General features: G+C 53.1%; 1 protein-coding gene across 1 annotated transcript in view; it reads right to left on the reverse strand.

The window, feature by feature from the left end:
• CCM2 (CCM2 scaffold protein) overlaps positions 1–22975 on the reverse strand; it is a gene marked incomplete at its 5' end in the record, with an annotated part of 36694 nt that extends 13719 nt beyond the window's left edge. Inside the window, one exon of the mRNA XM_082015170.1 lies at positions 22946–22975. Within this exon, the coding sequence (XP_081871296.1) occupies positions 22946–22975 (30 nt within the window). The remainder of the gene's footprint in view (positions 1–22945) is intronic.
• Between the last annotated feature and the right edge of the window lie 437 nt (positions 22976–23412).

Raw genomic sequence — 23412 nt, forward strand, 5'->3', positions numbered from 1 at the left:
GCTTGCTCCTGCCCTTGCTATGCAGAGGACTGAGTCACTCAGGAGACCACCCTCAACTGTCTTCTACAACCCAAACATCCAAGCGGAGGCCAAAATCCCACGCACCATGAGCGGCTCAGCAACGCAGGCAGCAAAGCCAAGCAGTTTCGCAGTTGTTTGATTAGCAGCAGCGCCCAGCCCGCTGCCAACAGCCGCGGCCCCGGGCAAGAGCCTTGGGTTTCTTCTGAGCAGGGGCACAAGGCTGTTTCAGCACGGCCTAAGGAGCAGGACCCTCTCTACATTTTAACTTCACAGAGGTGTTTGCATTGAGGAATGTCATTTGGTGCTGACGTGCTCAGCAGGAAAACAGCTTTCAGTAAGATGGGATGGTCCCTGCCATCCCAGGACCCCCAAATGCACCATTCAGACCCCACCACTGCAAGGAGGTGCAGTGGAGCCAGCTTGGGAACCCCCTCGAAGCTCCATATGGGGTCTGGACTGAAAACCACCCATGGTACATGTTCCCGTTATGTGCCACTTGCTGCTTCCTTCTCATCCCACTGCGGGGTTCAGAGCATCAACACTGCAGCACACCAGTCAGCAACATCTTCCCAGAGCCTTTTTATTTCACTTTCCTCCAGTTTTTGTCAAAGGAAGCATTTGATGAAGTGGTAAACTGGCGTTGCGGGACTTATTTGCATGGGAGGCACAGCGAGACGAGGGTGTGAAGGCATTTGGTTTGAGAAACTCCAGACAGGGCAGCTGCGGGTTCAGCACTGAACTTGGCAGACCAACGTCGCTGCAGAAGAGCTGCTCTCCTCCCCACAAAAATCTCTGGATGCTAAAACATTAAATTAAAACATTACTCAAGGGATTCCTTTTTGAAGCCGAGAGCTAAGAACAGCTTCAGCTTTTTATCAGCTTTAGTGAAACGCTACAGCAAGGATTTAAGAGGGGTGCTCTGGATAACGATGCCAGGCACAGAGTCGAAAATTAATTGAGACCAAAGCTGCGGACTGACTGCCAAGGCTGGGAGCAGGAGGCAGGGCCAGATCCCACCCACCCTCCTGACCTTTGCTAGCCTCTGCCCCTCTGCAAAGCCACGGTCACAGCCGCAGACCCTTCCCCTTGGCACTGGGAGGACGCTGAAGCCAGATCTGCAACGCCCGCACCCGGGCATGGCGCATGGGCAGTGCAAAGCATCCTCGGCTTCGTCTCACTGTGTGGAGCTCCACGGACGCCCGCCAGGATGAGGATGCTGGAGTACGGGACCTTCGAAGCTTGTCCATGGTCTCCCGCGTCGCCAGCTGGCTGGCCAGGACAGTGTTTCAAAATTCCTCTGCATCAGCCCAGCTGCTTAGCCACAGCTTTGCAGGCGGAGTGAGAAACAACGTACGGAAGCGTCCTCCGGCGATTTCCAAAGCAAGCAGAGCACGCTCCAACTTCAGGAGTGTCATCCAGGCGGCAAGGTCCCCACTGCTGCTGCAGACTTCAGCCTCCTCGTGGGCAAGGACCTACCTGTGCCTAAAGCAGACACTGAAGCTCAGGGAACATCTAAGCAAGGAGGATGCAAAGGATCACCAGGGGACCTGCAGCTCTTCTGACGTCTTGCTGAAGAGCTTTCTTAGACAGCTCTGTTCCTGGGACTGGCAGAGCCAGCGATGCTCAGGCTTTGCTTCTCAGCTTCACACAGCTTCTTCGCTGCAAGATCTTACTGCAAGTTGACCATCAGAAAGGGCAACTGTAGCGGTGTCCCCTCCTCTCCTTGAGGAGCTGAACATCTGAGACCACAACCTGATGTGCTGGGGGGCAGAAGAAGAGGGATAAAGCTCAGTTCCTTCGACAAGGAGGCTACAGTCCTCTTGCAGCCTTGCCTGCAGAACAGGTAACGTGCAACTCTTGTGTTTTAGCACCAGGTAGAAACAGCTTTGTGCTCACCAGGGCATGAAGGAAGGGTTTTGGTCGAGGTGACTGTCCCTCCTCACCCCACCCTGTGGGTGGGTTTCCAGCTCTTTTTGTGCCACGTTAGTCATTCATCCCCCTTCTAACCCCAGCCAGCTTTCCTCAGGCCCAGCCAGCACAGGGATCTCTCCGAGATCATTTTGACCGGCTTTGTAGGGAAGCCTCTGTAGTCTTCTGGTGGGACAGCCTCTCCAGGTCCTCACGTGGCTCCATGAGACCTGGCTTCATCTCCACTGGGCTGAACTAGAGGAGGAGCGAGTGGTCCCCGCTGGTCCCAGGACGTCTCACTCCTCCCCAGCTCCCAGCTGATGCAGAGCCGATGCTCATCAGTGGTATCAGAGTGAAATAAATAAAAAAAATACATACTTCAGCCAGAAACACTGTATTTGATTTCAAAGCTGCTCCTTCAAACAAACATGTTATTAAATCTAAGTAATGTAGAAACACAACAGTGAGCTGGTGCACAAGTCAGTCTTAAAAAACCCCAAACAACGCAGCAACTCAAGACTAAAGGCAAAAGTTGCAGAAAACCCACGTCCAAAACAAGGCTCAGCTCTGTTTTCACGTTTCAGACCGCCTCGCCAGCTAAGCCAGGCTCCAGCCTCCCTGACAGGATTTTCCTCTAAGGCAAGAGGAAAGGAATTTTCCCCAGCTATTTTTAGCAGAGCCTTGTTCCTCCTCCCGAAGAGATTCCTACCGCCTGGCTCAGCCCTCCGCCCACGGCTTTCGTCTCCGGGTACGCAGCCGAGCGAGGCTTAGCTGACACATCTGGAGCAAGAGGTCGGAGGCAGAGACGTGCGGGAGGCTTGCCTTGACTCAGCTTAGCAGTTTGCAGAGGATCCCCCGAGCAAGCGGCTTCCTCGGCAAGAGGGAAGGAAAAGCATCGATACAGCCTCCGACTAAATCCTCCTCTTCTAAGAGCAGTACTTCCTAAGCTAGGCTTTAGCCCAGGCTGTTCTGTTTTGCAGTATGAGCAGCTCAGGATCTCATGAAATAGCAAGTCCCGAGTTTGATTTAATCTCTTGCTGCCTCCTTTCCTGATTTCAGGAATCCACATCTGCAGAACTGGACAAATTAAGCTGAATTTCAGCCCTGTGGACAAAAGATGAGGCACCAATACCTTTTTGCCCAGGCAATCCAGACCCAGCACATCCTCACTGCCTCTCCCCTCTGACATACGTTGATTTTGAGGGGTCTTGACTTTGTGACATGCTAGTAGACACTGGGTTAGATATCGATCAGGTTCTGTCCATCCACAGGCAAGAACTCCTGGTTGGATCCAGGGACAATTCGCACCCCTGTATCTTGCCCTGCCCTCATGACAGGGAGATGATTCGAGACAGCCAGCATGGCTTCACCAAGGGCAAGTCCTGCCTGACCAACCCAGTGGCCTTCTATGATGGAGTGACCACACCAGTGGACAAGGGAAGAGCTACGGATGTCGTCTATCTGGACTTCTGTAAGGCCTCTGACACAATCACCCACAACATCCTTCTCTCGAAATTGGAGAGATATGGATTTGATGGGTGGACTGTTGGGTGGATGAGGAATTGGTTGGATGGTCACACCCAGAGGGTAGTGGACAACAGCTCAATGTCCAGGTGGAGATCGGTGACGAGTGGTGTCCCTCAGGGGTCCGTACTGGGACCAGTACTCTTTAATATCTTCAGCAATGACATAGTGGGATTGAGGGTACCCTCAGCAAGTTTGCAGATGACCCCAAGCTGAGTGGTGCGGTTGACATGCCTGAGGGATGGGATGCCATCCAGAGGGACCTGGACAAGCTCGAGGAATGGGCCCGTGTGAACCTCATGAGGTTCAACAAGGCCAAGTGCAAGGTCCTGCACCTGGGTCGGGCCAACCCCCGATATCAGCACAGGCTGGGGATGAAGGGATGGAGAGCAGTCCTGCCCAGAAGGACTTGGGGGTCCTGGTGGGTGAAAAGCTGGACATGAGCCAGCAATGTGCGCTTGCAGCCCAGAAGCCAACCATGTCCTGGGCTGCACCCAAAGCCGCACGGCCAGCAGGGCAAGGGAGGGGATTCTGTCCCTCTGCTCTGCGCAGTGGGAAACAGCCTTCTGCCGCTACCAGCAGCACCTAGAAACAGCGACCAGAGGAGGGTCTCCAAGGAGCGCAGCATCAGTACCAGCGAACAGCCTTTCACTTTTAGCACTGCAGGGGAAAAGGGTGGTAAGATCAGCTTATTTGCAGCCTTATCAGTACCAGGAGCACACTTTGGAGGGACGGTTCCTGTTTTTCCACAGTTTCCAGGGGGTCCTGCCAAAATTCAGAGATCAAAAAGGTACCAGAGTGCAGAAAGCAAGAAAAGCAGAGCTTTAACAGGAAAAAGCGCTGGAGTTGCCTGGCCACAGGTAAGTCCATTCACTTCAGCTGCAGAACCGTATTTTCCATTTCTGGCTGGGAAAGGGAAACACGAGCTTACCAGCTTTCCTGGCTCCAGCAGTTCCTCAGGATGCAACGTCCTCCCCTTTCCTGGAGAAATACCGACTACACACAGGTGAGCCGAGAGAAGCGAGGTGAGGAGGAGGAAGGCAGCTCACTTGCCCTGCTCCCTTTCACCCATTTCCCCAGTTTTTAGCAGCACGTACTGCCGTTAACACAGGATGCTAGATTACTTCGGTTCATGCATTAAGCCCTCTCCTACTCAATACTATTAACATCAGCTGCTTGCAAGATAAATGTTTATTTATGCCAAGAAGTGAACCTCTAGATCTAGTACCCTATTTACAAGCACGGTGCAGAGGAGTGATCCCCGATTTGCCTGACACGTTTCTATCCAAGGTATCAGAACTGAAGGATTTTGAACGCTTGCCTTCTTTCTGAGGTTAAACGTTTGCTTCATGTCCCTAAGCTTTTTTTTTTGTCCAAAACTAAACCTCCAGGGTCTTCTCCCTGAGTCCTAATCCTAAGTTCCAGAGTCACACTGAAGTCAGAGCTTCATGCAGACAAACCCCCAAAGAGGAGGCTGCCATACGTCCATCTCCAAAGCACCCAAAGACTCAAGGTTTTCCAGCATCAGAACCAGCTCCAGGAGGTCTCGCCCAGCTCCCACCATTTCTGTGCCTCCCTCGGCTGCGCCAGTCCAGCCAGTCACACAGCCACGCAGTGAACGAGGTCGTGGAAGCAGCCAGGAGTAATGCAGCCATTTTAATTTGTGTATTAAATGGTGCTCGAGGAACCGAGCCCCCTGAGCTCCCAGCTCTGCGCAGGTCACTCAAAAGCAGAGTTGGGTGCATCTCTCCCCAGCAAGGTTCTGCTCCTCCTCCGCGTGTTCAGCGCCAGCATCACCCCAGCTCCCACAAGCACCACGCAGGTTTGTGGTCCGTGGGCCTTTCCAGCAAGCCTGGCCAGAGCAGTTCCGTTACTCACGGTCCTTCATCCAGGTAAATGACTCTTGCAGAGATCCATCAGCATCAATCAACGCTTCGATACAACCACCCCCCTAAGACCATGCATGTCGTCCCACTTCCCAGTCTTCCCAGGACCCCACCGGCTGCACGGACGATTTTAAGGACGGAAGGACGACATTCCCCAGCACAGCTGCCTCTTCAAAGCCGCAGCAGCAGAGGTGAAGGCCCCACATGTGGAAGAGATCAGTAGTCCAGGTCCAGGAGGTAGATGGCCACCACCGGGAGGTCACAGGCAGACACTACCACTAGGCAGCCACAGAATAGGTGAAGTTCTGGCTTACTGGTGTTTTTCATTTGAGGTCTCTTCCCACTTGTAGGCCACCCAAGACCCCAGTAAAGCCACTAGCTTTGGTTCCACCAACACTGAGGAAAGTGTCAAAGAAGTTTTTGGCCAAAAACCAGAGCGTGCAACCTTTTGGCATCTTCCAGAGCCAGCCAAGGTTGTGGATTCACTTTCCAAGGGTTTGCAGCACAGGTGAACACAAAAGTGAGGTTTACGGGAAGAGGGCCGTCCAACAGCAGACGTCACCACCACCAAGGAAAGCTTTGTGACAGAGGATCACAGGACTGAGGTTTTTGGGCAGGACAGAGAGATGTATGGCAGCAAACAGCATCCACACCAACACAGAAAGCCTGCGGAGGTCTGTCCCGAGCTACACTGGCAAAGCACACTCATGTCACAGCAGCTAGAAGCAGGTAGCCTGCTTATCCCAAAGCTCCAGAGCATTTGACACAAGGCTTTACTCTTGAATAGGCTCCAAAACCCCATGACTCCTCATTAAGGTAACCAAACAACTGCTCAGCCTCGACGCCGTGCACAAAACAAGTATTTGGTAACACCGACCGCTCCAGGCGCAAAGACCTAGGAGCCAGGGAAGGGAAGGAAGCAGCATCCATGGGAATGTCTAAGCTCCCCCATGCCTGGCCAAGCTGGAGGCCCATCCTCCAGCACAGCCACTTTAGTTCCAGTTTTCAGAAGGTTATTCCCATTCTTTGCATACTGAAAGAGGAAAGGTGAAACACCCAGACCTGTAATCATGGCATTTACGGCTGGCTGCTGAAAGGATCCTTTCACAGGGAAAGAATCTTTACGTTGACTTGCTGTAGACATAAACTGCCTGACAGGTTTTTGTCTAGACTGTCAGATAAAGGATGTGAGGAGGTTTCTGGCAGTAGGAAAGAAGGTCTAGTTTGTTTTAGCATGTTCTCTGGGATGTGTTGCTATTCATTTTCATCAGTCCAAGGAGCCAAAACCCCTGCATTAAGAAGCCACGTTTGCAGCTTATGCACCTTCAAGCCTTTCTTTCCTTGACACAGACTGCACGTAGCGCTGGAAACATGAAGGGACATCCATCTTCCCTTCCCATAAAAGGTGCTGGAGCATGTCCAGAGAAGGGCGACGGAGCTGGGGAGGGGTCTGAAGCACAAGTCTGATGGGGAGTGGCTGAGGGAACTGGGGGTGTTCAGTCTGGAGAAGAGGAGGCTGAGGGGAGCCCTCATCGCTCTCTGCAACTGCCTGAAAGGGGGTTGTGGTGAGGTGGGGGTTGGTCTCTTCTCCCAAGTAACCAGCGACAGGACGAGAGGAAACAGCCTCAAGTTGTGCTGGGGGAGGTTTAGGTTGGGTGTTAGGGGAAATGTCTTCACCGAGAGAGTGGTCAGGCATTGGCACAGGCTGCCCAGGGAGGTGGTGGAGTCGCCATCACTGGAAGCGTTCAAAAAACACGTGGATGTGGCGCTTCGGAACATGGTTTAGGGGGCATGGTGGTGTTGGGTTGACGGTTGGACTTGATGATCTCAAAGGTCCTTTCCAACCTTAATGATTCTGTGATTCTGTAAAAACAAAAGATGCAACAGTGGTGCCAGCTCCTTCGGAAGCCCTGAGAGAAAAGGTGGTTTGCAATGCCCTTGCAGCAAAAGACCCCGCTGCAATCAGACACCACCAAGGACACTGCAAGCCAGCCTCTGCCCAGCCGCTCATCCAGGTGTGGAGGCCAGTGGACTGATGCTGCCGGCAGACAGGGAGCTGCGGGAGAAGATCCCTGAGCTGCTTTTCCACATCAGAGCTGCTCAAGGAAACCCGCAGAGGTGCCCAGTGTACCGTCTCCCTGCCTGGCTGCTGTGTTAAGCTGTGCCGCTAAAGGGTGGTGGGTTAATACCTGCAGATCTTCAGGAGAAGCTATCCAAGGATCATTATTTTGGGCCACCTACTCAAGAACAGGTTCTCTAGATCATCGCTCAGGACATATCCCTTCAGTCCCATCGAGGACGTGGGGAATTCAGTGTCCTTGGAAAGCCTCAGCATACCCCAAACCCAATACCGCTCTGAGATAATCACGTATGATTTACAGTGGAGAGAAGAATAGAGGAGTCTAGCATAGGGTGCTTGGGTTTGTGTCTGCATAGCTCAACGATGACTTCCCATGCTATTTTAAGACACCCTAGAGCTACCTCCTCCCAAACCCAATCTCCCCCTGCGCACAAAGAACTCTTAGCCAGCGTTTTCCACAAATGAAGCCAGCTGAAGATGCAGCAGCACTGGTTTCCCTGTTGTAATCGAGCACCAGTCCCAGGCAGATCCTGCGAGGAACATCTCCCAAGGTGACATCCAGCTCCCAGAGGGCAGAGCTGCTCCCCTAAATCCAGCACTGTTCCAGCTTCAAGGGCAACTCCAGCTTTATTTGAAGTCTTCCAAAAAGCAGCTTGCAGCATGTCTGGACCCCCACAGCCAGGCACTCCTGTCAGAGCCCAGGCAGACAGCTTGTCTACCTTGGATGGAAGGAAACCGTTCAAACAGGTTGCATTTTTTTTCAGCAGGGAACATTGAAAAAGCTTTTCCCTGCAGGGCAGGGCTGAAGTACCTCAGCCTTTTTTCTTTCATGTCAGAGGCCCAAGACTTCATGTCATCTTTGAAGAGGACTTGGCAAATCCAATTTTTACTGTCTAAGTTCTTCCTTGTCCTCTTAACACATACCTGTCTCCACAGCCAGGCTATCCAGAACACCCAGGGAGGCACGCCCTGCCAAACCTGACAGTATTTTAAGCCACTGCATCAGAAGATTAACGACTTCTGAGACTCTTCTCAAAGAGGGATCGATTTCTAAGATATGGAATATGGCCACCACGCTAGCCCAGCCATCCCGGCGTCTCCTGCAACACCCAGAGCAGGCTTATCTTCAGCCTGGGTGTAGAAGGCTCCTTCCTTCCCACCAAACAAAGCTGTTGGCCAATGCACCGCACTCATCCCTCTAAAGCTCCTGGCTTCACCAACTCTGTCATTGTCTTTACCAGCAAGATCCACAGAAATTCGAGTGTCAGACCCATCCCCAAGAGCCCAGCATGTTGTCACACCTGGCGAGAGGATAAGAAAAGGTTTAGACTTTCCCCTTGCCAGATCTGGTCAAGTCATCTCGGGTGACTTCCAATGCTGAAAGCTCAGCATTGCAACCAAGACCTCAACCCCCTCCTATTTTGCCTCCCAGTAGCCCCCTGTTCACCTGGGCACCCCATGCTTCCCCGAGCTACAAGCCTGCCAGCACACACAGGACCTTAACGAAGGGGATTCTGATGGTAGCAGGGTTTCAGAGAGGAACACACGCCACGGTCTTTGAGCTGTGTTCAGCTCCTGACCTCCCCAGCAGCCACTGCCTGACACGTCTGACGTGCTAGTGTCCCTCACCCCCAAAATCTCCTTCCAGCGCTGGGCCTCACCCCCAGCCCACCACTGCCACACCCAGGTCTTCATGGTGCCTCAGCAGAAGACAAGCCTTTGGCTCTCTCCAGGTCGTCTGCAAACCCACGTTGCCCTAAAGCCCTTCCTGGCGCAGGCAGCCCTGAGCTATGCAGGCCTAACGATGTCACTAATTAATCCCTCTAGTGCAGTGCTAACAAGGCCTTGGCTTTCAGTTCCTGCAAGAAAAGGATGCGGAGCCCCGCATGCTCCCACCCAAGAGCAACAGGAGTAATGGGCAGCTGGAAAACACTTCTAAAGAGGTCAGGGGAAGCACGCTTTGGAAGTAAAGCCCTAGATGTGCTTTAGCAGCCGGTCCCCTTCAATCTCCACCAGCAACAGAGAAACATGCTTCAGTAATTACCCTCCCAGGGCAAGAGGGGATGGACTGGATCATCTCCTTCTAACCCACTGCTGAGGTCCTCAAAGCCCTCCTCTTCCTCTGAAGAGGCAGTGACAGGCATGACACAGCAGTCCCACTTGGGATGGTGGGTCACCAAGACAGTGTCCCACCACTGCCAGCTCTTCAGACTCAGCCAGACTCTACAGATTTGCCACAGACCCTGCCTCTCGTGCAAGCCGCTCTCAAATGAGGCTTCACACCTCAAGTTAATCCAGGTAAAGTGGCCATTTCCTCTTTTTAATAAGGAAATTACTGTATTTTCCTAACCTAACAAGGTTACAGAACAAAAGCGGGGAAGCCCTAAAGTTCGCTTAGCCCACCATCCACATCTAGCAGCATGAAGTGCACTTTTGACATTGGTTTTTAGAGCTTAGTATATTTGCTTTGGTTGAGAAAAGTCTGCTTGGTGAACTTTTACTGCATCAACACTAGGAGGGTTGGGTATTATGCTTCTGGCTAGGTAAACAGAAAGAGGTACTTTGGGAGACAAAGAGGAGCCTATTAAAAGGTTGGTGACCAAATCTGCAGACACACACTAGTTAGACAAGACTAAGCAAAGAATTCGAAAGACTTTATGGAAAACACTGCTTTTAAGTCTCTCTTCTGAATAGCACCAAAGCCAGTAAAACAGGATAAAGTAGAGCAGAATTTTATGCAAGTCAAACTAAATTTGCAGAGACGTTTCAAGAAGCCTCTAATCTCTCTTCTCAAGATCTGGGCTTACCAGATATTCCTTACATCCTTGCCCGGCCAGGCTCCTGCGCAATCCCCCCCATGGGTTTAGCCATCCAGCAAGCACAGACAGGGAAAGCGCCGCTGGCATGAACCCCCTGAGCTGTTTGGAAAAGAACCAGAGAGGAGCCATGCTACAAGACAACAGCTCTCAGGGACATGAGCATACATTTCTGGAGGGTAGGTGACAAGGCAAGGGGGTACTGCCCCAACCCACTCTCCTCCAGGGCTCACCCTGCTCCAATACAGTGGCACAGCTGGACATCTAACGGCCAGAGCCAGGTTAGGAAGCAAAGGCAGCACAGACCAAAACTCAGATGTTTTTATGCTAAGAAAAAGCTTGACAGACTCAGTAATGGCCCATGCAGGCTGGTGGATGGGAAGCAGGGAGGTGAGAAGCCAGACAAAGAACCTTTGCCTGGCTCAGCCGCAGCCAGAGCGGACTCCAAAAACTCTCTGCAACTGCATCAGCTGCTGCTCCCCTCCAGAGGGGCAGGATCAGTCGGCTGTCTCTGGGTGAGGTGAGGCATTACCTGAAGGATGCTGATGGCTCAGGTAGGGCAAGGCTTCCTGACCTGGGGCACAGGCGTAAGACAGCAAGCTCCCAAGCTGGCCACAGGCACAGTCCAGAGCCTGCAGCTTCACCACTGCTCAGTCTGGCCTGACATTTCCTCTGGTAGGAGCCAACCACTCAAGAATATTTATTTACTTAAAGTGTTGCCAAGACTTTCAGAAACCAGCGATTAAGGAATCCTTTTACCATTGGTATTCCTGGCCAGAGGAACTGAATTGCAGAGGGGGGAAGTACAAGCTTCTCATTACGCAGAGCCCACAGGCGGGTCAGCCAGGCACTGACCTTTGTGCTTCACATACTCTGGCTTCAGCAATCAGCTTGGCAGTTTCATCGGTTTCTATCAATCCTTTCACTGCTTTCCTGTCAAGGTTCATTTATTGCAATTTTTTTTTTTATTTACCATGCTCTCTGCCCTGTAAATACACAGGCTAACCCACCTGAGACCATAGCTGCCTCGAGCCTGCTGCAGGTCAGATCCAGACCTCCTATTTTGACCAGTTCAGCCACCCAGAACCAAAAGCTGCATTAAGGAAATCACACAAACTCCCTTTACACTTCAGAGCATAATTAATCCCATTTATTTCATCTACTATTTCTGCTTTTACCTGCCCTTAAGGCACATAACACAGTGACACTGGGATGGCCAGTGCTGCTGCAGCAATTTTACAGGAGCCCACCTTCCCTTGGAAATGCCAACAGAACTGATATGGTGAATTTTGGTCATCCCACCTCACCTCTGGGGATATTTTAGTGTCTTAAAAGTAAGGCATCAAAATAAAGATTAAGGCAGGAAGCAGCTGTAGTTTGAGATCAAGAATGTGAAGCAAATTAAAAATCCCTATGTCAGGCTCCCCATGCTGCCTGTGAAGTCCTTCACCGGTGTCTGGGCTGGTCCCATTCGCAGAGTCTCCCAGTTCCTGGAGAGGAGGAAGAGGAAAGGGCAGTCCCACACCATACACTGTTCAGCCTGGAGAAATAAGCTATTGATAAAGCAAAGTGCAGTGTCTGCCTCCCATGCTTCCATCTCCCCTCAGCAATGGGTACACAAAGCAGACTGAGAGGGTGCCCTCAAGCTCCTTCTTCATCCAGAGTCTCCTGGTTTAAATCCCATTTCTGGCTCACCCTGTTGAACAGTTCCAAAGCTCTGCCAGACTCAGAGGGGATTTGCCAGGCTGCACTGACGGTGCCTGCAGCACATCTTGCGATGCCGTTGGCCTGTCATCGCCTCTCCTAACGGCTGCCAGTGCCAAGCTGCAGACCGAGATCCACCTCCTCAGTCAAACTCTTGCTTCTCCACTGGAGGTACCGCTCTGAAGGCGCACTGCTCTGGACGCAGGCACACCACAGCGTGGAGACAGGCAATAACCAGGTAACATCCTCAGATTTGGACGTGAAGATCATGAAACTTCTTTGGAAAGAACAGAAATGGAATAAAGTCACCCAAAACCTAATGCTCCCTCTGCTGGGAGGACAGGCTGGGAGAGCTGGAGGGGGTTCAGCCTGGAGCAGAGAAGGCTCCGGGGAGACCTTCCTGCAGCTGCCAGGACTTGAAGGGGGCTGATAAGCAAGATGGGGACAGATTTTTAGCAGAGCCTCTGGCAACAGGACAAGGGGTAACAGTTTTGAACTAAAAGAGGCAAGATTCAGGCTAGATAGAAGGAAGAAATTTTTCACCATGCAGGTGGTGAAACCCTGTCGCAGGTTGCCCAGAGAGGTGGTGGATGCCCCATCCCTGGGAACACCCCAGGTCAGGCTGGACCAGGCTCTGAGCAACCTGCTCTGGTTGGGGATGTCCCTGCTCATGGCAGGGTTTGGACTAGATGGCCTTTACAGGTCCCTTCCAACCCAAACCATTCGAGGATTCTAACAGCAGGAGACTTACAAACTCAAATGCATGCAAAGTTGAGTTTCAAATACTTTATGCCGCCCACCTTTGCCACGTATATTGGCTAGGGAAAAGGCTGCTCCTGTTCTGCTCTGTATCTGTGGAGCCCCAGCAACACCTTGGTCACACACAGAGCTCTCGGGATACTCACTGCTACACGAGAGCATCTTGTCCCCACCCTGACTTTGGCTAGAAGGTTCCTGCATGGGTCAGGCTAGATGACTACAGGTGCCTGAAAGGGCAGGAGCTGGAGGTGATTAGCAGGAGATACCACCATAGAAGCCATCAGACAGCAACTGGCAGCACTAGCACACAAGACCTCAGGTAGGTGTGATTGTAGCTGGGTTCCACAAACCCTCACTGCCATTGTGGCATTGGTACCCAAACCAAAGATGGGGAAAGGAAAACTTCCCATGTATCAGCCAGCCATAGCTTTGCCTCCAGCAAACTCCAGCTGAAATCCAGCCCTGGAGACTGCTCCCCAAGCAGCAGTGCACCTTCTTGTGAAGCAGCATTTGCCGCTGTATTTTTAGCGCCTTCCACGGGCTGAGCGTAAATGAGACCCAAAGATCTTTCCTGAACGTGAGGCTTGAGACTTGCGAAGTTTCACACCAACACCAATCTGCCTGCATCACCTACAAGAACATTCCGATTACCTGCCAGGATTTAGTGGTATGCAACTGTTGTTCCCTGTGGCAGCCACCACAAAGCACCCAGCTAGCCCTGGGGCACAGGACCGATAGAGTATCAGGATGAGTGCAACCTCATGCCTCATTTTCCCCATTTACTCGTTACGAGAGGCAAGTGCTCTTCTGTGGTCACCGAGAGCATCACCAGACCTGCGGTTACCCGACACTCCCCACAGCTCTGGAGCCATGTTAAACTCCAGTTCCACAGAGTGCATTCTCCCTTGATTGACTTTTTTTGCTACGACGAAATCCTAGGGTGAAAGGATCAAAAGGCACTGGAGGCTGATACATCTTTGTGAAAAGTAAAAGAAAAGGAGATTAAGCCCATGTGAGACTGAAACGCTGTCCTGGGAGCAGGATGCCACAGGCTGGGGAAAGGATCAGGGCTCTGCAGAAGAGCCACGCCTGAGGAGACAAGTCATTAACTTTGCTAAGTCACTGCTTCAAGACTTGTGATCGCAGTGGTCCCACAGCAAACCTGGGGGCTTCCTGGTCATAGCCCTGGAGAACTGGGCTCCGCAGCCTGCCACAGCTCCGTGGGGATGAGCCTCAGACTGAGACACACCCCACAGGGCAGAGCTTCGTGTCTGCCAGCTCAGCCAGCCTGCTGAGCCCCTGGGCATCGAGGCATCATGCTGCAAATATGGAAACTGCTCAAGTTTAAGGAGATGTCTAGGCTAAACAGACACTGTCTCATTCCAGAGTACTGCTCCTGCGTGGCTTCAGGCTTTCACTGTCACAGAAACAGGCTACACCCCCAAAACGAGAAAACGTTATCTGCTTTCTGGATGTTACACACACAAAAGGGAGATGGAGGCTTAAACCCAAAGTATTCGGTGTTGCTCTTGAAACACAAGAAACCAGGCTGCAGGGTCAGGGATACCTCCTGCTTTTATCTGGGACTTGTGTTGGCTCAGGGCTTCCATCAGGGAAAGTTTTAGGGAGTGCAAATTACACTTTTGAAAGTTGGTATCATTACTTCAGCCAGTGCCTTGTGTGAGCGATGCAGTTTTACAAAGCTTAAGCTTTGTCTGTCATTCTCCAGCCAAACAGAAAAGCAAGTATTTACCCAATTACATGGTAGAGTTATTTTGTACCGAGCAAAACCCACAACAGCAAAACTATTTCAACACAGGCATGCAAGCTTGGGAGAAATCTGTGTTACATTAAGCACTGCTGCAGGATCTGTCCTTCCCCACGCCAGCCTCCACAGCAAAGCAGCAGTTTGGTGTACAGTGAGGGTTACCAGAGGCTGAACACCTGAAGAGGGATCATTATCTTCCATGGTTGTGAAGCCTCAACCCCAAATAAGTGACTCCTCTCATCCCCTAGGCCGTGGCCATCGCTGGCCCTAGATGAGCTCCCCAGAGGGACAATGGCCCAGCAATGCCCCTTGCCACCAGCCTGACTCCCTCATGCTGCTCCATCCTCAAAACTCACAGGAGCCACAACCAGGACATGCACGGAGGTGGAAAGCAGCAGGGGTAGAGACACCTAGATAGCAAGAAGCAGCAGCAGCCAGGATGCTCTCCTGCTGCTTCCCGTGACCACCCAGGAGAAGACAACATGTTTAAGCTGCATATGAGCATCAACCAGATCTTTCAGAAGAGCCATCCCCCCAGCCTGGGGGGAGATACCTCACTACCACGCTGACACTCTATTTGGGCGAGTATTTCTGCACATCCTTGCAGGTGAAAGCAAATACACCTCCAGCAGCTACTGGGAGCCAGTGCAGGGCATCCGATTACACAGGTCATGGCCAGCTGGAAGGGGTTTCCTATAGCTGGACATCAGGATACTGCTGTGATTCTGAAGCAGAGCTTTGTCAGTGCCTCCCATCTCAGAGAACTCGCCTCAGTCACAGCAGCTATTCATGTCCCGGTGCCAGCCAGCACCAGGGAGGACACAAGGATGCACAGGAGAAGGGAGGAGGAGCTGGGAGCTCCTGCTGAGGCAGAGCAGGTTAGGATCAGAAAGTCTGTCTTCATGGTGGGGTGGACATCAGAACCCAGGAAGCTGCACTGGTCAGCACTGGTGATCTGGAAGAGGGACACCAGTGAGGCAGCAACATGTACCCAAAACACCCATTATGCAAGGGTAGAAACAAGGACAGGAGCACAACATGTCAGGTTTGCCTGCAGCCAAGCAGAGGCAGAGCCTGGGCAGTAAGCGGAAGAAGGCAGACAGCACACTCCCAACCTCCTGTACATGCCAGACTCTCACCTGCTTCCACCCAGGAAGACACCGCATTTCTCGGAATCACCACCATGATGCCAAGCTCTGATCCGCCCATCTCACAGGGACAGGGGAAGACTGGGAACACCAGGAAGATGCTCAGGATGGGGGTGACCACAGGCTCGAGGAGCTGCGTAACTCAGATGAAGTCTCATTCAGCCTGGCCAAGCAGCAGCCCCGAGGAAACGCCACGTGCAGACCCCTGCAAGCCAGCATGGCGGAGGTATTTGTAATGCTGATGGAGATGACCTGCTCACTGCCTCTCCCGGTTCAAGATAGGGGAAGTGACATCATCCTGAGCGGCATCAGTCCAAGGGTGAAGGAGCCACACTGCCACACAACAGCACACCATGGAGAACCTGCTGTGGAACAGGGCAGGAGCCTGGTCTGCAGAGCAGCTCCTGAACCTCAAAGGTCAGCTACAGACACGGCACCAGCTCAGTACATCCCTGATCTGAGCGGGGAAGCAAACTGAGAACGTATCCCTGTTCCCAGCCACCATGTCAGTCAGTGCCTGCTGACAGCCCTTGCTGGTTTTGGGGACCAGCCTCCCTCATCTCAAGGGAGACCACGGCCCTGACAGCAGACCCTCTTATCTAGTGGCTGCCTGCCAGAGGAAAGGGCTGTCCCACTCCCACCACGGCACGTGCCAGGCGGTGCAAGAAGCCAGGCAGGCAGAAGATGAGCCCTGGAGCCAGTGCCAAGGATGAGGCAGGAGCTGGGGTGGAAGGAAGCAGGGCTGCCGCCCCAGCAGCCACACCACCACAGGTCACTGCCCTCGGCCACAAAAATGCCGGGCATCCTGTGTTCAACCAAGTCAAGCACCAGGTCTCAAGTGGCCTCCCAAGCTTCCAGTGTCCCTACTTTGGGGACGTGCATTGCATTTGAGACACGCCAGTGTTTCCTCTCAGCCCCCCGAGGCCCAGAGCAGCAGTACACCACTGTGGCCACACAACTATTGAACACGCAGGATGATTCCACCTACTACAAGAATCCAGGTGACCTTGGGACACGAGCGGTGCAGTAAGGACAGCCCTGCCATAGCACTCAAACCCTGGTCCTCAGAGTAAGCTCCTCCTGAGCCAGCACCATGTGAGGTGTGCTCCCAGCCCACCTACACCCACAGTTCCGTGCCCATCTACAGCCCCTCTTGGCCCTCCAGCCAGGAGGTGTAGACCTAAAAACAGGAGAGAGGCTGCTGGAGATGTCCCATGACACCACCTCCAGCAGCTGAGACCCCAGAGCTGGAAGAGGTCACCTGGCACATGAGAAGAGCAGCCCAACAGCATCCCAGACCTCTGGGAGAGGTGGGAGCAAAGCTCCACGCTGCAGGGCAACACCAACGTGTTTTTTCCAGAATCCTCCAGTCCTCCATGACACCACAGGTCCTCACTCTGCCTGCCTCCAAGTAAGGCACGGATGAGACTAAAACACAGCCTACAAAGGTACATGCTTGCACTGGATTTCATCAGGGTAAGTCTCAGCTTTCATAGACCTCACTTGAGAAGCCAAATTAAGTGTAGTTTCTGAAGTAAACATTTTAAAATTGCTCCTTGCTGCAAGTTAGACAAGTACAGCTGTGTGGCACCACAAAGTCCACACCTTCATGGCAAGTGGCTGAGGTTTAGCAGCAGCAAGAGGAAGATGCCACCACCCAGAACAGGGCACAAGACCTGACCTGTTTGAGGCCAGTGCACCAGAGGCCCATCTCTCCTGCCCCTTTCCTCCTCAGCCAGCTTTTCCCTGACATTTCCCTGCTCTGGACTTCAAGCCTAAACCCAAGATGATCCCACCTCTGTTCAGGCTCTGCTCCTCATATTCCAGAAGATTTTTCTGCTTCCTCTGGGGGCAGGAGGAAGCACTGAGAAGAGAAAAAGAACAACTCCCTGCTTATAACTGGGCCGAGGCCAATAGCAGCCAAGAACAGCAAGGACAGGATTGTCCCGCTGAGCCCTGCAGCAAGCCAAGCACAGGCAGTTCAAAGCAGAGCAGCTGCTAAAACCCAGTCTAGTGGGTCAGCCGGCTTCCCCACAGAGACTTAGATCATGAGATGGCTCTTAAAACAAAAAGCCCATTTCCCAACCCGGAGACCATCCCTTCAGAGGGAACAGGGACACCCAATTTACCCTTTTTGAGCTGCTGAACATAGGCAGAGATTTTAAGTGTGATTAGGGAAATGCTGAGTTGCACTTGGGAGTTTTTCCAAGCTCGCTCTGAGACAGCACTGGGGTTTGCAACTGCGTCCGTTAAGGTTTAACGGGATAAGCAATGGAAACCCAGCGCGTGTAAGAGCTGCATCACAGATCTTTGGTTGTTCTCACCTGCACAAGCCGTAACTAGGCTTGCACAAAGCAGTGCAGCAGGGAGCTCAAACATCAGCCACTTCAGACAAGTCTGTTGCCTGGAAGCATGAGCTAAAGTACGCAGCAGATGATGTTCTAGCTACAGAGGAAGAGCAGAGATTGCTCTCTGAGCGGGAGAGGCAGGGATAGCCCCGTAAGTGCTGTTCAGCTCCGGGCGTTTGGATTAAAGCCCAGAGCAGGAAGGGCAGTGCGTCGACCAGCAATTCACAACCCATCTGGCCACACTTTGGAAACCTGATGTATCTTGAGGTTTGGTAAGAGAGGAGAGGGGTCTCGAGAAGATCTCTCCCAGCTGGACCCTAGCTGTACTTTAAACCACATTGTTTTAAACAGCACAAACACTTCACGCTGGACCTGTCAGTAAGGGGAGCTCAGAAGCCAGGCTCCTGTTTTAAGACCAGCTGGTGCCCCCCCCACACCAGTGCCACACTGGAAGAGACAGTGGTTTGCAGCATGCCAAGCTGTCCCCCACTACCCAGGCGGCACGCCAAACCGCACCACGCACCAATGCTGTGGCACAGGACAAGGGCAGCCAGCCTCACCCCTGCCAAGCGCTTCCAGCGACTGAAGCCCAGCTCTCCAATTTCCTCCCGCTGCGCCAGTTCCGCACCGTCGGGGCAGTGCACCCACGCTGCTCATTCATGAGCACGACAGATGCCTGAGCAGCTTCTGCTGAGTTTCCACCACAAGTCACATCTGGGTACGAGCAGCAGCATGAGCCCAGGGACAAGGGACACGCCAGGAGCAGAGGAGAAGGCAGCAGCATTCACCACACCTCTGGGACTGTGCACTCTGCAGTTACTCTGGAAGAAGGTTTTCACATTACAGCTCGGACTCCTGCACAGGTACAGAGATCAAAGAAAAGGGGCTAAATACCCCTCATCGTACCCTCAGTGCAGCCTTCCACAGCATGGCTTCAGAGCAAGGCGTGAAGTCACCAGACACCAGAGCAGACAGCAGTAGCTGGAGCTTTATCACAAGGAGCTGCAGCCCACCTGACAAATTTACTCATCCCAAAGAGGCTGGGGATCAGGTCAGGGCTGCTGCACCAGGTTGTGGAACAGGAGAGAGCAAGGGGTGACAGGCAGCTTACAGCAATGCTCTTCCCACAGCTTGCTTTAGCTGGAAGTACAGATCTAGGCTTTGTACACAAAGCAGCGTAGGGTCTGAACAGATGTGTGATTTTGTTAGCCCCAAAAGCTCCCAGCAAGCTAAAAATACAGGTACTGCATTCACTCAAGTGGCCTAAGTGAAGTGATGGAAGAACCACTCCTGCAGCAATGGAGTCGAACACGAGCAAGGGGCTTGTTCATGCCAGAATAACCACTGGGCTTTAACAAGCTGAACATTTGGGATAGCAAAGGAAGCTCAAGCCACTTGTCCTGCAAGCAGAAACTCCCACAAAGCTGTTACTTCAAGCTCAGCCCCTCAATATTTTTTATATTAAGGCTGGGCACTCACCCTGCACGCAGCTTCAGGAAGAACCGGCTCTATTTCAGCTATTGAATAACCACCTCGCTTTCCCCCAGAAGCTTCTCAGCTTTCCATTCCCTCCCACACATACCAGTGCGGAACACGACCCTGCCACCAAAGCCGGCTGGTGTGGAGCACAGCACGCTTCAGAGTTACAAGCTCTGTTTTGGCAGACGTTTCCCAATGATCTGCACAAGAAGGAATTGCTGGACTGGCCAATATCCTCAGTATTAACCGGCATTTAAAGCCACAAAGAATTCAGTGCCACAGATCGAGATCAGCTTTACAAGGAAGATCTGGCAATTGCCAAAGCAGCAAGAGGCCTGGGCAGAGGCAAACTGAGCACCATCAGAGATCCAGGGCGTACCTAAGCTGGAAGAGTCAGGAGTTTTATGCTAACATCTGATGCCACCCACAGAGAAGTACTTTGGGAAAACCATTCAAGCACTTTGCACTGGCTCAGCTGCAGCAGCCTGGCAGCCATCCTCCAGGCTCGAGGTGTTGTAAGAGCCTCTATAACAGACACCAGCAGCAAAAATCCTCTCTACAGGCAAATAATAACCAGGGTACCCAAGAAATCTGCCTCCGTCCTCCCTCCACCCCTTCTCTTTCCAGGAAGGAGCGTGCCAGGAACATCCATCCTCGCCTGAGGCTCCCAGGCATGAGACCAACTGCTCCCCAGCTCTAGGCAGGTTCCCACGGCCCAGCTGACTACACTGGCAAGCGCCAAGGAAGCTGGGCAGCCTTGCGGCACAACCGGAGCCAACGCGCTCCGAATCAATCCATCCTTCCTGAAAAAACACCCATTTCTCACAAATATTATCCCAAAGCTGTTTAAGACACAGCTCTTACAACCACAGCCAAAAGTGGGCTGGATGTGCTCCGTCCCACCACCACTGCATTCTGGCTGGGATAACTTCGTTGGCGTGAGCCAGGGAACGCGAGAGCCTGGCAGGATTTCCAGGGCTCTAGTTTACCAAGTACACGCTTTGTCTAAGGCCGGAGTTAGCCCCAAAGCAGGGCTGGGATTTTCTCTCTAGTCCTGACCAAACCTGCCCTAATATCCCTTTGGAACAGCGCTAAAGAAACTCACTTGCCCTGTTCCAGCCCATAATGCTGCTGGCTGAGGGCTGAGCACCTGCCTTCAGGCATGATCCACAGTGCGTAAAAAATGGGAAGAAGAGTTTGTCCTTGCAGCTGGGAACCTCTGCAGCAGAGCAGATGAATACACCCATCTCCATAGCCAAATGAACCATGTTTGATAGTGGTCCAAGCTCAAAAGAGCTGCAGGCATCTGCTCCAAGGGTTAATTAACTACCCCCATGATGGAAAACTTGCACAAAGGAAACTCCATGACAGATGGCATCCCTGTTCCCCAGCTGCAGCCCCACTCCCATGGCTCTCGGCGAGCTCCTCGTCTGTCGGGATCACCTACAACGCAGCAGGGATGCGGAGGCGGGGGACTGGAGCGGCTAGTTCTCAGGTCACCAGTACATGAGAGACTGGAAGATGTGGGAACAGGCCCAGCGAAAGGGCTGCAAGGAGGGTTTAGGGATCAGAGCAGCCCTCCCATGATGAGGGGCTGGGAGAGGTGGGATCATCCAGCCTGGAGGAGGTTGAGGGGATCACATCACCGTGTACAAGGACCTGGTAGGGCAGGAAAGAAGAATCCAGACTCTTTCCAGCAACAGGACACAAGGGAACGCGCACAAACTGGAACGCAGCAAATCCTGTTCAAGCATAAGAAAAAACGCCCAACAACTTTCTTTAGTGTAAGGGCGAACATGGAACAGGTTGCTTAGATTGACTGCAGAGTGTTCATCCTTGGAGATACTCAAAACCTAACACGACACAGTCTGTTCCCAGCAGGAGGCTGGATTAGGCCAACTCCAGAGGTCCCTGCCACCTCAGCCATCCCGAGGATCTGTGACCACAGGAGCTGCGTGCCTCTTCTCACACTAAAAGTCCCCAGACAGCAGCACAAAGGTCCCAGATTACACCAGCTGGTAAAACAGCAGCCTCTTTCCAGCCAACCGAGCAAGCAGCATGTCCAGAGCGCACCATTTTCTAAAGCAAAAAAACCCCCAGATTTTTCCCAAATAGCAGAAAAACAGTTTTCAGCGGAGACAAGAGCTGATTCCATTTCTATAAGGCATCACTTCTAGTCCATGTATTTCAGTAGAGCACCGCTTCCAGCCCTGCAGTCAGCACCTACCACAAAGAACAGGCATTTACCTACACCTAAAGTCACTCTACAATTATCCCCAGCCCCAGGAGTGAGCACTTAGAGTTGTTTCTTCTTGAAAGCAGGAAGATTACATATCCAGGTAAATAATTTCTCTTCCCACCTGTGCTGCTGATCCTGCCACACCACACCAGACATCACAAGGGGACATCGGTGGTTTTACCTCCCAGATTTGGCTCTGTGGGAAGCCTGTACGGTAACTCCAGAAAAATAATATTCAATACTCCACATTCTGTGAGAATTCTGATCACTTCAAACCCGAGTTTCAACAGGAGACTCTGCTGCCACCTTCTGAGACGGCCGTTACTGCAGGTGCCCCCAAAGCGACTAGAAATAGCTCTTTTTCCCCCAGTTATGTCATCAAATCAAGGGAAGGGTTCTTTTTACAAAGAAAGAGCCAACCCCTCCCTGCTCAGGGAGTGCTGCTCTCAGCAAGCATCCCAGCCTCAGCCTTCAGCTCGAGCTTCACCTCCCCCACACAATGTAAAAATAGGTTCGAAGAAGAGAAACGAGAGCAACCCGTTTGCAGTCAGCACAGACGGAGCTTGCTGACCTTTGAGGCGCTTACAGCACAGGAGTCCTGACTATAGTTGACTCAATACATATAGAAATATATAAAACAGATGCATGTGTATACAGCATTCCCAGTTTAGCACCACATGCAGTAGACAAGACAATCCCGCACTGTTACAGAAGGTATTTTAAGGCATATCATTAACCAGCCACCTTGTCCACAGCCTGAGCAGAGAAACAAAAGGGTGAATCAGCCTATGCCCCTTAATGGGTGCCAGGACACCGGCAGAGCAGTGGCAGCAGACCCACACCATGGCCGAGCACGGGGGGTGCCCAGAAGGCCACGGCAGTGCTCCCCCCCAGCCCTACACCCACACAGAAAACAAGTTTTTCAGTGGAGCAAACGAGGCACCAGCCCTAGCAGCAGCCACACGGACAGGCAGATGCTCGGCTCGGACAGGGCCAAGCCTGAAGCCACCACAGAGAGGACGCAAGACCTGAGAAGCCAAAAGAGGCTCCAGCCACTCCCGTGAGGGTTTCAGAACAAGGCTGACCACAGGCCATGGGCTACAGAGGGCCCGGCCAGCCACAGCCCACGGGGGCTGGGGCACCCAGCAGCCCTGGGGGTGAGCGAGGGCCCCTCCGCCAAGGGCACAGCAGGGCCCGCTGGCGGTCCTCCGCCCACAGGGGCGGCCCCACAGGGGCGAGGAACTCCGGGGACGGCCTGCTCTCACCTTCTTGCCTTTCTTGCCCTCCTCCTCCATGTCTCCGGCGGCGGCGGCCCCGGCCCCCCCCGGGGCATCCCCGCAGCGGCCGTGAGCGCCCGGCCTCAGTGCGCGGCGGGACCCAGCAGCCCGGCCTCACTGCCCGGCGGCGGCCATAGCCCACCCGGCTCCCGCTCCCAGCCACGGCCCGCCCGGAGCCGCCTCAGCGCCACCAACAACTTTTCAATCCTGCCGCCATCTTGGGCGGTGGCTTCCCGGCGTGCCCCGCGCCCCGCCCTCCGCCCGGAGGACTGACGTCAGTCCTCCCCGGCCGCGCGGGCAAGGGAGCCGCATTGCGCATGCGCTGACTCCTCTACCGGGGAGCAATCAGCCCCGCCCACAATTGCTAGCCTCGGCCCCGCCCCCCCGAACGTCAGTAGCGGCGTCGCGGTGGCCCCGCCCACCTATGTGAGCCCGCCCACCCCGCCGCCCGGCTC

The sequence above is a fragment of the Phaethon aethereus genome (genome assembly GCF_964289735.1).
Source record: "Phaethon aethereus genome assembly, chromosome: 2".
NCBI classification, from domain to species: domain Eukaryota; kingdom Metazoa; phylum Chordata; class Aves; order Phaethontiformes; family Phaethontidae; genus Phaethon; species Phaethon aethereus.